The sequence below is a fragment of the Pyrgilauda ruficollis genome, unplaced genomic scaffold (genome assembly GCF_017590135.1).
Source record: "Pyrgilauda ruficollis isolate IOZ18807 unplaced genomic scaffold, ASM1759013v1 scaffold67, whole genome shotgun sequence".
Taxonomy (NCBI): domain Eukaryota; kingdom Metazoa; phylum Chordata; class Aves; order Passeriformes; family Passeridae; genus Pyrgilauda; species Pyrgilauda ruficollis.
Window position 1 is genome coordinate 3,175,370 of NW_024528488.1, and position 16,400 is coordinate 3,191,769.

At 51.0% G+C, this 16,400-nt stretch overlaps 1 protein-coding gene across 2 annotated transcripts in view; it reads right to left on the reverse strand.

Moving 5' to 3' along the window:
* LOC121362826 (gamma-aminobutyric acid receptor subunit beta-4) overlaps window positions 1-16,400 on the reverse strand; it is a 71,391-nt gene that overhangs the window by 12,992 nt on the left and 41,999 nt on the right. For both annotated transcript variants that reach the window (XM_041484677.1, XM_041484676.1), the window contains exon 4: window positions 10,512-10,732. In XM_041484677.1, the coding sequence (XP_041340611.1) occupies window positions 10,512-10,732 (221 nt within the window). The remainder of the gene's footprint in view (window positions 1-10,511; window positions 10,733-16,400) is intronic.

Sequence of the window (16,400 nt, forward strand, 5' to 3'; positions counted from 1 at the left end):
TGGCTACCACACTCCATGCACCAAACCCTGCTCACGCTGGCAGCTGGCAGAAATCCGCAGCCACGCCAATGATTTTTGCAAGATCACACCAATTTGTATCAGCAGAGATTTACATCAGGGCAGAATTTAGCCCTGTTGATTCAAAAGAAAGGGACAGGTAGGACAGAAAGGAGAAAAACAAGATTAAGAGGACGTTTGTCCTCAAAAAGCCAGATAATTTCTTTCTTTGCAATTAAAGGGCAGGTATATCCACACTGTGTGGCTCAGCATCCTCCAGATATACCCCAGTTAGATGCAGATCCCAAACTCTGGGTGATCTGCCCATATAAAGCTGCTTGGGCAGGTAAAATTGGAGCCGTGTCAGGCTTTGCTGTGGTTTTTGAGCAGAGGTGGCACAGCCATCCACAGCTGTGCCAGCCTGCAGCCACCTGCTCGTCCAGGGCGTTTCACCTGCAGTGCCTGCCCAGCCTGGGGACACCAGCACTGCGGGACCACCGGGCGTGGTGGCCTGGGTGGAACAAGATTCAAGAGGCAGCTGGTCTGGGGCACCAGGTCCAGCTCAGGTCCTGCCTCTGGGTTTCCTAAACCCTGATAAACCAACCCAGCTTGGGGTAGAGCAAGTGGTGTATCCCAGAGAGATGGAGGTGTTTGATTCTTTAGACTTCAGATCTTATGAAGTATCCTGGACACTCTGTTCCCTTTGATAGATCCTGCCTGAAGAGTCAACTTTCACCTGCTCCTAGAGGGGCCAAGGAGGGTTTTCTCCAGCTCCTTTGGTGGCTGTGTACCCAGGGCAGGTGGGACTCAAGGAGGGATGAGAGGCTTCATGCACCTCTCACAGTCAAAGGGGAGCATGAGCAAATCTGTCACCCCAGTGACCTTTTGGGGTCACAGCACATGCCTCTTCTGGTCCAGAAGGCCACAGGACTAACCTTTGCCTCATTCTTTCATGGGTATAAATGTATTACCTGGATACAGTCTGAGCTGTTGTGTGAAGAGATGGGTTTGCCTGGCACGTGGGAGACTGCATGGGGAGGACAGGACAGGGGGATGGAGGGGGGGTTGACAATCAGGAGCTCCTGTCTCAAGAGGCTTAAGAGAAAATCAAGCTGGAAGGAAAGTAAGAGGTGGAAAAATGAGGAGAGATAGCATGAGCACAGCTAGGGAAGGCAGGAGTGGAGATGACAGAGAGGAGAGCAGAGAGCACAGGACAGAGCAGCAGGGTAAGGGAAGAGAGGAGGATGATCAGGGGACGCATGGGGTAAAGCAGCCTGGAGAGGAAGAGCTGAAGGAGAACGAGAGGTTAAAAGAGGGAAGCAGAGGAGCAGATACTCACTCAGCAAGCAGAGAGATGAGGAGACAGGGAACAAACCATCATCCTGTAAACAGCTCTAGACAGAGCACGCTGCCTCCAGAAGACGTGAGCACAGTGAAAAGGAGCAGGGAGCGCGGGGACCAGAGGGAACGCCAGGGAAGGATGCCACCTTCCCCGTGGCGCTAGCATGAGGCGCTGGCGCCCGGCCAGCCCGCATCTTCTCCCTCCCCCTCCTCCTCTCCTGCTTCTCTACCCACCTCCCTCCCCTTTTAAATTCAGAAATTTGTGTGGTGTGAAATTTCATCTGCTTTGACGGCGATTCACGGAGACACTGCCCGTGGAGGGGAGCGGCTCCCGCGCCGCGCGCTCAGCGAAGCGTCCAGCGCCTTCCACACCGGGCCCGGCCACCACCACGGCACCCTCCAGCTCCCCTCCCTCCCCCAGTCCCTGCCCACCCCACAGGCCTCGGGGTCAGCCCTGCACAACCTTTACAGCTCCTTCCTCACAAAAAAAAAAAAAAAAAGCCATTTGTGTCCTTGCCCTTAATTGTTTTTCCTGAGGTCTGTAGGCAGTTGTGCCATCCAAGTAGCCAAAGCCTGACTGTCCTGCTACTCCAGTGCACAGCTGGCAGGCAAACACGGGTCATCTGGGGGAAACTGCTGTGGAGAAAGCACTGCGCATCTCACAAAAAAATAAAAAGAATAAAAAATGAAAAAAGGGACATGGATGAGATGCTGAGGAGCTCAGGCAGGCTGATGGAGATCCCCTTCTCTGCCAGCATCGAGTGGATCAAGCAGAAGGCAAAGCAACATGGATACTTCACCCTGGAAAGTGCCCTTGTCCCCAGGAGACGTAGAGACCACCTGTAGAAGAACATCTATGGAGCTCTAAGTCACACAGGGCTAGTTCTGGGTGTCCGATTGTTACAGTGTGGAAAGCTCTGCCCTCTTGAAGCTCATATGGCCAGAGCAGATGCTGGCATGGGGAGGGTGGTGCAACCTCAGCTGCTGCTCTGCACCGAGCCTGGCAGCAGCAGAGCATGGCCCCACCGCAGCTGCAGCTCAAAAGGGAGCGCTCAGGCTGCTGCAAACCATCAGTGCTCCACAAATAGTTCAGTTCTCTGACATGAGCACCACCAGCCATTTCGTTACCCCTCTGATCCTCCTCATCACTGTTTACTTATTAATGGCTTCTTCTGTCTTATCTAGAATGATTATATAAGTGCACAGGCATAGAGCAGCATAGAGCTCCAAGCTGCCATTAAACCCTGCTGCGGTCCAGGGTCTCCTTTCCACCTCCTCCTTACCCTGGTGCTGGGCACCTTCAGGGGAGCTGCCCATCCAGCTCCTGCCGCAGCCACATCTCCCTCTGCTGCAGGCTCTGAAAACCCTTGGCCACCCATTCACCTTCTGCATCATCTCCCGAGTGTTGGGAGAGCCACAAGTGTGAGGGGTGAAGGATTACTTCCCAAAAATGTGGCCTGATTGCAAAAGGAGCAAGTCCAGGCTTTCTAAGGAGGATTGAGTAGGAAACAGGATAAGACCACTACCTTTGAGGCATTGCTATAGTGAGTGGGGGGCTTTCCCCTTAAAGTTCATCCTCACAAAATAAACTTCTGCATCAAGACTGGGTCTGTCCCAGCAAATTAAAAATGCCTGGCACGGTTTTCAGAGGCCAGTGTCAACTGGCATGGAACAGTCTTGGTCTACATTTCAATTTCTACCCCACAGAAAAGGGTCTGGCTGCATGCAGAAATCCTGTTGGGAATGGTCACCAGCCTCTGGTGGGCTCTAACTGGGGATGCCCAAGGGACTGTTTTGGACACAGAGCAAAGCCAGGAAACAAATGACTGTGGAGGACACTGATGTTCAGTGTCCAGGAATATTCCCTGACACCTTTGGCTTGGAAAGGACGCTGACTAAAACTTGGTACGGCTGAGAACAGGAGGGGAACAGCACAAGTCCCCCCACCACTGCCTTTCTAATTCCAGGGGAGACACAGCCGGCAAACACCTCACCCTGTTTCCCCATTATGGATGAAGTGCCACGATGCAGGGACTAACACAAACACTCTCACAGCCAAAGACAAACATTTAAGTTGCTGGTTACAACTTTCTGGATTTCAGATCTCCTGAGAATCTAAAGATGCTTGCATCCCCTCGGGATGCAGACTCCCAAAGCTCACAGCAGTTTGCAGCAATAAGGAGAAGGGATGGAAGCTCAGGTTCTGCAGGACTTATTCAGGCTCGCCCCATGGGGCAAGTTAGACTCCTACGAGAATTCTGGTGACTAAGAGTAGAAAGAGAGGCAAAATTACTGTTTTGCTAAACATGGGAATAAAACCAAAACCGAGTTCTTATTCTGTACATTCTCAAAGTCAGTCATAAAAAACATGCTGGCAAATGTCACCTTCTGCCTGGCAGTAAGCACAAACTTCCAAGGGCCTGGAGGGATTTATAAACCCGTGGTGAATTTTGCCATTCTTTTAACACAGCCTGATCTTTGCAAACTCCTGGAGGTCATGATTGAACCAAGAGCAAGGCAAGGATATGGAATATTTTCCCCTCATGTCTGTTTGCCTAAAACAGATTCCACAAGCCTTGGCACAATGCTGCTAAGGTCACTCTGTTTCCAAAAGCATCTGTGCTTGCATAGGCATCCTTTGATAAATAGCAGCGTACACTGCACTCAGGTGGGAGAGGAAAAGAAAGCTTTTCTAAACCAGTGCTCAGGGTACCACTCCTCTTACCAACCATTTTTCCACCCTGGCAGAGTGCAAACTGAGCTGCCTTGACTGCAAGGCTTTGTTTTTCTGCCCCTTTATTCCATCCCAAAAGCACAGTGCCTTTGACCAGCTGCCAGCTGAACTGGGGGACAAGAGAGTGGTGGAACACCTTTGAAAAGTTTCTTTCCCTACAGTTGTTTCAGAGGTCAGTGACTTGCACTTAGCAGAGCTATCTCCTTTCAAGAGCATCAGGCTGGCACAAGTTGCATTAATAAAACAGCAAAACTTAAACCTATGGGAGGTGGCAAAGAACAGGCAGAGCCCAGGGACAGGCTTAAGAGTCGTGGCTGTGACACAATATGCAGGAAGATGAAGAGATGCTGCCAGGGTGAGCTGGGGGCTCAGGGCACACCAGCTGCCTCAGGAGACAGCGGATGCTGCCTGACCTCTGTTTCTGCTAATAAACAACTCAGACTCAGAGGAGATGTAGCACAGGCAGCAATTCCAGCCAGGATGGTGCTTGCCTTTGTTCTTGCAAAGATGCAAGGATGGTAAGGATGGAGGAACAGCTTTGGCTTTGCTGCTTTGTCCTGCTTTAGTAAGCTCCAATTTCTTCCGTGGATTCTAAGATTATTGAGAAATTTTATATTACTAAAACTTTCTTCAAGTGTTTCCTGTTAAATCCATCATCCCAACCCTAGGAGACAAAAATGCAGGAGAGGATCTGTCCTTAACCTCAGCTGGAGCTGAGCTCTTAATTAAACCCTGATTTCACCTCACCCACCTAAGGAACTCTGCTCCAACCTCCACATCTTTGTGCTAAGGAGCTGGCCCAAGGCAGGGCTTGAGGGTGGGAGCAGGACAAGGCTCCAGGACCAGCTCCAAGGGGATGGATGGATGGATGGATGGATGGATGGATGGATGGATGGATGGATGGATGGATGGAGGGATGGAGGGATGGAGGGATGGATGGATGGATGGATGGATGGAGGGATGGATGGATGATGGATGGATGATGGATGGAGGGATGGATGGATGGATGATGGATGGATGATGGATGGATGGATGATGAATGGATGGATGGATGGATGGATGGATGGATGAGGGATGGAGGGATTCATGGATGGATGGTGGATGGATGGATGGATGGATGGATGGATGGATGATGGATGGATGGATGGATATGAGTCCAACTTTTTGCACCCCAGCTGCCACGGGGGAGATTTCTCTTGCCTTTGCCTAACCTGCAGAGGGAGCAGGCAGAGCTCCCAGAGGCAGGATAGAGCCTGAATCATCTCTCACATTTCCAGAGAAAACTCTCTCAGGGAGGGAAAGGGAAGCAAAAATAGTGAATTTCTTCCCTGCTGGCCTGTGAGATGGGAGAAGAAAATTGCTTAGTGGTCTCAGCACAGAAAAAAGCTCCTCAGTGTTAAAAACTCCTGTCTTAACCCATCAGGCCAGATTCTTGCAGAAAATCAACGAATACCCGTGGAGAAAACAAGGATATGGCTGCAGACAGCAGCTCCAAGTGAGACAGGAGCAAAAGAAACCTTTTTAGCTCTCCTACTGGCTGGAGAGCTAAATGACCCCAGGCTGGGATGTGGGGAATGCAACACTGCCAGGGCTGGATCCTGATCAAGGGCCAGATTGGGCATGGGGGCTGTGGAGAAGCCCCCAAGAGGAGCCCCAGCCACGGGGAGCAGGCAGGGCAGGCTCTAGGGTGGCACAGGGGGCTGTGACAGTGTGACAGTGTCCCCAAGGCTGGATGGGCCAGCAGGTGGGATATCTGACATCACCCTGCTCTGCTCCACAATGCCAGGTGAGCCAGAAGGGATGTCCTGGCTGCTGCCTTGCCCAGCAGCGAGGTCTGGTCCCCACGGGGGTCAGCAGTGAGAGGGCTGGTTGCCCCAGGAGCAGCTGACTGGTGAGAAGTCACCATGGAGGGCAGAAATGAGGTGCTGCCAGATACACCCAGCATCTCTCAGCTTAAAACATTTTGAGGTGTTTGAATATGGCAATTCTCTCCCTCTTGCTTTAAGGGATTTTTTTCACTGATGAGAGTGTTCTGCCTCCCCAGGAGAGCATTCCTTGGGCTCGGCACCCCACGGTGCCTTGGCACCTCTGCGTGCTCCTGAACTGACTCATCCCTCAAGCACACCTCGTTACATCACCAGGGCCAGGAATAAAAACCCCCACCTCACACATGCACACGTTCCCCAGCACCACCCCCACCTTCACAGGAGGAGATCCCTCCTTCCCTCCGCACAGCATTCAGCCTCCACCACCAAATTCCTCTGCAGTTTTCCAGTTGCTCAGTTTACACTGCCTGGGCTCCTTGCCAGCCAGGCATCGTCCACGCTGCTCCCTGCCTGCTTCCCAACATCCCAGATTCCCCACCAGCCCAGGCAGGCAGCCTGGCCTCCTCAAATCACCTGCTTTGCCAAAAATCCAGTTCTGCCTCTAATTAGAATGACACCAAACAGCTTCAAGATTTCCCTGAAGGATGCTTTAAAGCTGGTTTCAAATATGATTTCCCAATTACCACATGAGAATTTCAGCATTGTTACAGTGGTTGCTATTTTTAGCTCTCTGAAAACAGACAGCAAAATGCTGGTGACATCAGCACTTGACAAGTGTCGACTTGTTTCACTACCAAATGGATGCTGCATGGTCTGGGCAAGGAAATAAAAATCCCAGACCAATATATAGCTTGAATGTGTGATAATGTAAAGCTTATTGAATATTGGGGCAGGGCTCCAGACAGTGCCTGGAGGTCCAGAGAAAGCCTTGGCAGTTCTGTTACTCAAACATCAATGGTGGTTGTAAAGCAGCTTGTAAGAGTGAGAGAAATATTGACCTAAGTGAAACACCAACATGCGCTGGCATGGTTTTTCTTAAATGAAAAAATTTCTCCCTAATTTTTTGTTCAAAATTTGATGGAACCGATGCAATTCCTGACCAAAAAATAAATTTTAAAAAGCCACTAGGTGGAAAAATATATAAAATTCAGCCAGTGCTATCCAGATTTTCCTCACTGTTTTATCCACCTCCCTCCACCACCCAGCAGCTTTGTCTTTGTGGGTAGCACCTTCAAGCCTCCAGTTCTGTTGCAGGATTTCCACATCATTTTAGCACTCCCCTGTTTCACGCCCTGGGTGAGCATCCCTCCTGTGCTCCACAGGCACTTCTCACTCCAGCAAGGTGTTCAGGGGCCAGGTGAGTGCAGGCACCATGTGCCAGGTTACACCTCCTGCATCCTCCCATCCCACCGGTGCTTGCAGAGCTGGGACTGCCCTCTGGGCTGGCTCTGTTTGGCCTTCTGGGGTTTGTGCCATCTGGTAACTGCTTGGGGAAGGGGGTAGGAAACACCAGTACTGCATCCCAGCATCGCTGCTGCTGTTTATTCATTCCTTTTGTTGGAGACCTGGCAACCAGCTATTAATGTGAGCCCGGTGGGAATTAATTTCAGAGTAAGCTTTTGTATCGAACGCTTCCCTGAGATGGAGCTGGATTGCACTTCCTTCAACCATTAATTTGTTAATTCCACCAAAACCAAGAAGAATATGCTTTTCTGACACCCAGCTCTCACAATGGATTACAGGGCTTCATTTACTCGTGCAAACAAGTTATCTGGAGCCTGCTCTTGTTCTCACAGTAGTCAGGAACTGCTCATGACTTGGGTGTGCCTTCACTTGGACCATGGGGTCTGGTCCAGGGATTGAACCTGGTCCTGCTGGTCCCTGGAACGCTTGCTGAAGGCAAGGCCTGCCAGGATGTCATCCTTCCCTGCTCTCTGACATCAGAGCCTGCTGGAAAAAAATGACTGTTGTGCCACAAATAGCATGATTGAGTCACTTTGCTACAGGATCAGCTCAGAGGAGGGGGAAGCGACTGGCAAGAAGGGAGAGGAGCAGGAGATGTGGGATCTCGCTCGGGGAGAACTGGCAAACAAAGGAAAAGAAACAGGTATTGCCTCCTTTGGCCCTCTGCCATCAGGGTGACTCCATTTCATAAATTCCTCCACAAAATGCAGGGCAAGAACAGGCTCCAGAGCACAGGGTGCACCTGCACCTCTCTTCCTGTTGGCAGGGCAAGCCTGGCTGCACATTTACAGAGAGGAGGGGAGCTCAGGTGAATATTCAGGGACTGTTTTCTTGCTTGCTTACACTTGCAGTGTATTTTTGAGTAGGATCACTGTTATTTGCACCTGGAAAAAACTGGACCTAGTACTTGTGTTTTCAGCAAGAATGCAGGTCCAGGAGTCAGTATAGAAAGCAGCCCCAAAGAAATCCTTTTCCTACCACTGTGAGCAAAGCTAGAGGGGCTTCAAGCATTCAGGACACCTGGTTTATAACCCCAGTGCTTTCAGCAAGCCATCCTGACCTGAGGTATAGCTGGGAAGAAGCAGCTGCCATTGCTCAGAGCTTCACTTTTGCCATTGTCATTTTCTCCAGGGGCAAATGAGCAGCTTCCAGGAAAACCAGCCAAAAGTTAAACCAACACAGGCAGCTCTTACTGAGGCCCTGGAAATAGCGGGCAAACAGCTGTCATTTTCTTTCATTTGGCCTGGGTGCAATTTTCCTCTTCTCTCCCATTTGCACAGCTCATTCCAGGAGCTGGAATGGGAGGAGAAGGGAAGGGACAGTGCATGAGGAGCTGGCAGAGTGGCCCAGCTCGAGTGCAAACCCTCTAAGGACTTGCACTGCCTATCACCTGTGCTGCTGGGTTCACACTGCTCGTTCTTCAAGCTAAATAGCAGCTGATAAAAATACACCAGCACTTGTACTTGTGCTGTGCAGGTGTGTGCAGAGATTGCCCACCAGCCTGGGGGAGGCAGCTCTGTGCTCAGGTGGGCCGATCAGCAGCAAAGAGCAGCCTGAGCTCAGCAGCACTCTTTGCCCCCTCCTTTCCTGAATTTATACTCCTACCTGCTTCCAAGTCAAAACATCTTCCTGCCTGCCCTTCACTCCTGTTGGGATACAATGAGGAAATCTGGGGGAGGCAGCTGTGGGACTGCTGCAGTCTCTCTGGTGGGTCAGCAAAGCCAGCTCGGGGCTCTCTGACAGGTTCAGCCAAACAACATCACTGGCAGTGGAGAGAGATGGTGTACCTGTCCTGGGAAGGGAGAGGCACAGCAGGGACAGGGTCACAGAGCTGGTTTCTTGCATCTTTTGCCATCTCTGGGCCTGGAGCAGAAGGCTTCCATTAATTGAAAGGCAAAACCAGCCCAGACATGACCCCAGGGACCCCAGGGTGTCCCTCAGCACCAGCAGTGCTGCTGCTCCTTTGGCTTCCCTGGGCTGTGCTGCAGGGAGAGCATGGCACCTCTGGCAGGATGATGTTTTGGGCAGCCTCCTGCTTTGCCATGCCTCCACCCAGCCCTACCCTGTCCAAAACAGCCCTGCCACTCAGAGAGGTGTAAAGTAATCCTAAAGTCACACTTTGCCACAGAACACAAGAGCTGAGACTGCATATGGGAAGGGTAGATGTACCCTCTCTGAAGGGGAAAGGTCTTTCCTCTCCCATTCCTCCCCCCTTTCCTTCCCCCTTCCCTCCATCTCTGGGACAAAAGCCCAGAGATGCTATCACAAATATTTGTGGAGGCAGGTCAAAAGAGCCAGCTGTGAATTTGGTAATTGAAAAGAAAAAAAAAAAAAAAAAAAAAAAAAACCCCCCCCCAAAAAAACCCAAAAAAAAAAAAAAAAAAAAAAAAACCCAAACAAAAAAAAATTACTGAGAACAAAGCAAACAAATACAGGGTTGGAAAAATTGCTTCCTGGATTTTCAGCTACAGCATCCTGCAGCTGCAAATTTGCAGCTTTTCACCCTCTGCTTCTCCATTCACCTTTATTACCTACCCTGGTCCCTTCACATACCCAGACAACAGAGTAAGACCAACCTTTTCTCCCTGCACTTTGCACATGCACAGCAATTTCAAAGGCCTTGGACTTGCCTATGTCAATTTGTTCCAGACACCACAAAAAATCTCCTCACTGAGGACCATTCTCCTACCAGATATCAATTTTCAAGCCTCCATCCTCAGAATTGTTCTAGTAAGCAGATATTTTTCTTGACCTTACACAAACCTATCTTGAACACAATATTGACTGAAGTGGTTTGACTAAAAGGCTACAGAAATTTAGTCTTGGATACCACAGTAACAAAGGCTCATCTCCATAGCCCAAACTTGCAGAAAATTATAAGCAACTGAAAATGAGTGTTTCAAATGGAAGTGTTATGCAACATGAATGACAGTGACCTGAAACGCCCAGAGCAGACTATTCCCCTCTCCAACATCCATCTATAGCAGCACAGGAAACATTAGAGGCCTGAAAGAAACAGCCACACAAAACCGCGTAGCACTTGAGGATCTTTTGGGTCCTTGCCTTGCCAGAATATTTTTAGAGACAAGAGAAGTTCAAATGAGGTGTGGTTTTTGACAGGAACCGTTAAAGCAAACCCTTGGACTCACCTGAGGCCGTAGAGGACGGTCCCGTCAGGATGGAGGCGGATCATGCGGTTCTTCACCGTCACGCCGTGCAGAAAGGACTTCTTGTCGTTCAGGAAGTAGGTGTCGGGCAGCCACAGCTGGTCAGCCACCCGGTTGTCCAGGGTCAGGTTGAGAGGAAGGTCGTTGTAGGCCAGGCGTTTGTCCCGCCAGCTCTGCTGGAAGTACATGGTGATGGTGTAATCCTGGCGGAGAAACGGGCACACGTCAGCCTGGGGCACTGCAGCTCCAGCCCTTCACCAACCACTGCCAACACCTCCCCCAATTCCTTGGCACCCAAATGCGTGGGTCCACACCTCCAACACTTTTTTGTAAGGGTTTTTGGTTGTTTTTTGTTGTTGGTGGTGGTTTTTTTGTGTTTTGTTTTGGGTTTTTTGTTTTAGTTTTGTTTTTTGGTGGGTTTTTTAAATTTTGTTTTGGTTTGGATTTTTTTTCTCTTTCTCTTTTTTTGGAGGGTGTGTGCTGTGATTTGTTCTGTGAAAACGGGAGCAAGCCCAAGTTTTACAGGGGACAAAACGCCATTACATGTTTTGTCCCCTGTTTCTTCTGTCCTTGCCATTTATGTTTCCAATCAAGAAAAACTGCATCCCACTCCTGCTGTCCCAGCCTGCTGAGAGCTTTTCTGTACCACCAGCAGCAGTTCAGGCTATGGCAGAACCAAAGGGTGCTCAAATTTATGAGGAATAAATTTTAGCCAACAGTGGCTACCCAGCAAAGACTTCCAGGGCTGTTCCCCACTTCCCTCACACAAAGGTGACAAAAATAAAATCCACCCATGCCCAGGCACTGCTCATTAGTTGGTAATAGCCAGCTTTGTTTCAGCAGAAGCTGAGGCTGTTCCAAAGGGCACAGGGAGAGCCTCACCTCAAGGCCAAGGTTGGAAGGTTGGGCCAGGCCAGCCGTGACAAGCCCTGAGCACTTGCCTCCTTGTGGGAGCTGAGCTGGGAGTTCGTGGTGGTTCTCAGGAAGGGACATATGGGGACAAAATCTGTCATCAGTGGAGCATGATCCACTGGTAAAGGGGCAGTTCCCTGAAAAATTTCCCATAAATTTGCACATCAGGAGGAAGTTCTTCGTGGAAAGGGGTGTTAAACATTGGAATGGAATGCAGTCCCTATCCCTGGAGGTGTCCAAGGAACAACTGGATGTGGCACTCAAGGCCATGGTCTGGCTGACAAAGCAGGGCTCAGTCAGCCAGAACTCAATCTCAGGTCTTTTCCAGCCTAAATAATTCTGTGATTCCCAACCATCCCCAGCCACCACAATGCCATACAAACCTCCTGCTCCCCTCCTGTCCAACAGAGAAAAGCTGACACTTAAAACTGTTGCCCACACAAGAATTTTATAGAAGGGAGCAGGAGCTGTTGGTGGCTGTAGCTCTGCAGAAACCAAACCCATTGCTGGGCACAGCCAGGGCACATCCAGAGGCCTCGGATCAGCCTGTGCAGAGGCACAGTGTGGTGCCACACAATAGAACAGCTTCTTCTCCTCAGGTAAACAAGCAGTACAGGAAGGAGTCTTGTACACACCAATGACAGGAAACATTCTCAGGAAACATTCTCACAACAGGTCTTAAATAGGTTGGGAGACAAGATTTTTGGGGTAAACCAGATGGCATTGAAATCTATTGATTGATTAGGGAGTGGGCACAAGTCCTGTTGACAGTGACCTTACAGAAGTCAGAGATTTTTCCCCAAATTATTAAATAAAAAGCATTTTTGCAAATGATCTAGAACAGGTGGGATCACAGACACATTGTCTCTTCTCAAGCAGTCCCTGCAGTGCCACAGGAATCCCCTTGACCACATGAATTTGTAGGATGAGCCTTTCTGCTCTGCAAATCCCAGCTCTGTGCGAGGAGCTGGTGAGGAGCTTGCTCACGCACCAACATCTGGGCTGAGCACTGAGGCATCTGCCTGTCTTCTCCCACAGACTTCATTCAGAGCCAGGTTTGATTAACACCTCTGAAAACAAGCTCAAATAATCCCACATCGTGGATAATGCCAGCTTTTGGGTATCTAACTATGATTCAGAAATCCAGACCCACATGCACATCCGAAAGGTCACGGCGTAAAACTGCGGAGCACACCAGATACAGAGCTATACCTGTCACTTTCTGTGCTGTCTTGAAAAGAACAAAGACACAGTGACAGCTTTCTGGCCAAGGAACTGTTTTTCTCTGCTTTTTAAAGGATTGTAAACTCCTGCCTCAGAAGCCTCACAGTCCATCTCTCAGAGGCACAAATATTCTCATTTCGGTCAGGACCCTGCAAAGGAAGATGTTGTCCTCAGAATCCCTCCCAGGGTGCTTGGGGCTGCACTGCAGTGAGAGCACAGAGGAGCAGAGCACCCAGATTCCTGAATCCTCTTACTCCTGCTGGTAAAAGACTGATCCCCTGCCTGTGGGACACTTGGCTACAGAGGCATCCTTTCCATCCCCCCCTTTGAGAACTCCACCCACACATCTTGGCAAGCTCCTTCACTGACCTGCATTTCCCTAATCCTTGACAGAGCCCTGCAACACCTCACCCCTAACCAGGCCACCCTGCTGTCACTGCAGGCTCCTGCCAGCCTTCAAGCAGCAGCAGGCAAGAGGTGGCACTGATGTCCAGAAGACAAAAAGGGCAAGCTGCTTACAAAGTGAACAATGCACCTTCTAAAACACATCCTCCGTGTTCCCAGGACTGATGGAATAAGTTCAGAGGGGTGCTGACAGAAAAGCCTACGCCCTAGCCATCAGCTAGAGGATGTTCTTCAGGTGCAGAAACCTTTCTGGGGAAGAGCAGCCAGCCCAGCCCAGGGCTGAGCTCTGTTCTCCAGCCTTCCTGGGCTCCTTGGCACAGCTGAATTCTCTGGGCAGCATCGTGGAGGTGAGCACTTCATAACCATGGTTCCTGCAGGGCCTCAGGTTTCCCTCAGCCTCTCTCTCTGCTGATTCCTCTGCTCTTCTTGTTCTGCTGCTCTCATCACATTGCTGAGCAGCAGGCAGGATTTCTGGGCAGGTGTCCACCCCACAGTGGTCAGCCCTCCCTGCAGGGACAAGGGGCACTGACGTGGCACAGACAGAACCAAGCCTGGGGAAGAGGGACAGGGTAGGCACAGCTGGGGCTGGAGGCAGCACTGGCAGGGCCCTCCAGCAGGTGAGGGGCAGAACCCAGGAGAGGAAGCAGGGAGCTTGCCTTCCCCCTCATCCCCCATTTCCTGGCCAGACAGTTCTGGAGTACCCATGTGCCACCCTGACATCACATCCTGGCCAGGCTCCAGAGCTGCTGGGACCTTAATCACAGCCTTCCTTCCAGAGCACATGCAGTAATGGCCAAGGGTGACATTGCTCTGCAGAAGCAGAATGGCCAGATGGAGCCAAGGCATGCAGGGGTTCACAGGTTCAGGAATCAGAAGCAATGAGCCTGATTTTCCTCCAAGCCTTGGATGATGAGGCCTTTGTTGTGGGGTTTTATCTGTCACTGGGCTAATATGAGGCTTTCCCAAACCTCCCACTAATCCATGACACTCACAAGCCCGCTGATGCCATGGATATGACACAAGCTGGGTTTCCCAGAATCACCAGCTGACAGCAGTTGGCCAATTTACCAGATTCAGTGAAGAACTCTGAATTAAACACACCTGGAGCTCACACACCCCTCCAGCTCTTCCTTCCACCTCACCCCTGAGGCACCTTGGTGGGACAGCAGAGCTGGATCTCCTGCTGCCTGCCAGGGGTAAGTGAGGGGTTTTCCCTCTGCACACACACAGAGTAAGCAGAGTTCTCCATGGGGCTGCTGGAGGAGCAAACGAGAGGTGCAGGAAAATCTCACTTTCCCCTTGTCTCTAAAGGAGAGAGGTGCAGGAAAATCTTTTCCCTTGCCTCTAAACTGGCAGCCTAGACCTCTCCACCCTGCACCAGGGCAGCTCCAGCAGCAACAAAAATGCTTCCAAATGATGGATCTCACTGGTCTTTGTGGAGGACCACAGAATGCTCAGGCAGGGCCAGAGTCTGGCCATGGCCATCACAGCTGGGACAAGGATGGCAGAGCTTTGTGGGGAGCTCCCACTCGCCCTGCCAAGGTAATCTGCACTGGGATAGAAGGTAGGACCCACACTGGAACAGGCACACATGTGCCAGGCCACCCTGTGCAAGCTCCTGCTTCATCTGGTGCCTGCTGGGGGAGAGAGGTAAGGCTGGAAGTAGGGAGGTACCACTCCTCACCAGAAACTCCCTGCAGGTTGCACTGCACTTTGGAAAGTGTTCAGCATGACCCTGGAATTCATTTTTTTAAAAAACAAAGTCTGGGACAGGACAAAGGGAGCTTTAGAAGGGTGGATATGACCAGAAATTGCAAGCCTCTCTTGTTCTCCCTTCCCTTTTTCTATCCCAAGGAAAAGCAAGCTTTGCAAAGATACCTGCAAACTCTGCCCAGCTGGGCTTTGCCACCAGAGCTGAGCTGGCCACGTCAGGCTGCCCTGCCCAGCATCCCACTGTGGGAGCTGAAATGCCAGAATGAAGAGCTTTGGCCAGGGGGAAGCTGCTTCAGCCCTGCTGAGGCTCACTGACCTAAAAAGCAGGTGCCTCTTTGCTAAAAGGGCTTGTGTGTTTCAAAGAAGCCTCTCCTCCCTCTCTGCCAGCCCAGGAGATCCCTCAGTTTGTCCCCAGGGTCTGGTACCCAGCAGCTCCCAGCTCCAGCACCACTCCCAGGACTTTCACAGAATCAGTGGGTTGGAAAAGACCTTTGAGATCATCGAGTCCAACCCAGCCCCAGCCCCTCAGCTAAACCCTGGCCCCCAGTGCCACATCCAGGCTTTGTTAAACACACCCAGGGATGGGGACTCCACCACTCCCCGGGCAGCCATTCCAGAACTTTATCACCCTTTCTGTAAAAAACTTCAACTCCCTGCAGCATCCCTGAGCTGCCCTCCCATCCCAGCTGTGTGTGGGCAGCTCAGGGCACCACAGCTCCCCTCCTGCAGCCCTGATGGCCCTGAGCTGCTGGAAAACTGGGGAGCTGCTGAGCCTGGCTGTCCCTGAGGGATCCCTGCACTTGCCTGGCTCTGCTGAGCAGCTCTGTGCCAGCTGCCAGCACCAGCCCCCCACGCCCCCGCTCCCAAGGCTTCCAAAGCCTTTCCAGAGCTTTTTTCTCTCTCCTCCTTCCTGCTCAGTGAGGCACACAAGGCAGAGGTGAGAGCTGGCAGACACTCATGATGCAGAGGTGCTCCACTGTGAGCAGAGCTCACCTAGAGGGACACAAAAAATACTGCAAAAGGATGAGGAGATTACCTGGGGTCCCCACGTGTTGGGATGGTGGGGTGTCCTACCAGCTGCTGAGGACAGGAATGCTAAAATCCATCTCCCGATGAGAGGATATGGATAATTACAGCCTCTCCTGAAGCTCAGCTGAGCCCCCAAAACCAAAGCTGGTGTACTCTGTGAGTGGCTGGAGTGTTGACACGGCAGGGGCATGAATGGAGGAAGGTATTTCCTGCAGAACCCCAGAGGCAACAAACTCAGCCAAGCATGCACAGGGATTCCCCAGACTCTCAGAAGACAGGGCAGAGAAGTCTGAGGGAACAGCAGCTGAGTCACAGCAAGAAGGGAAATAAGCTGGCACTATTGCTATGAGTTCAAGAATGAATTTCCACTGGCACATTTTCCAAACACCTTTATTAACATCTATCCTATAAGATAGATATATCTATATATAGATGCTTCCCCCTCCACCTCAAAGAGCCCCTTTTGGGAGTGAAATGTTCCTTGGGAAGCAAACCTGGCCTGGCCCTGGACCCCTCCCTCTGGTGCTGGCTCTGTGCAGGCCAGGAGCAGAAATGAACCCACTGTCACACGACAGCAAAGCTGCCTCT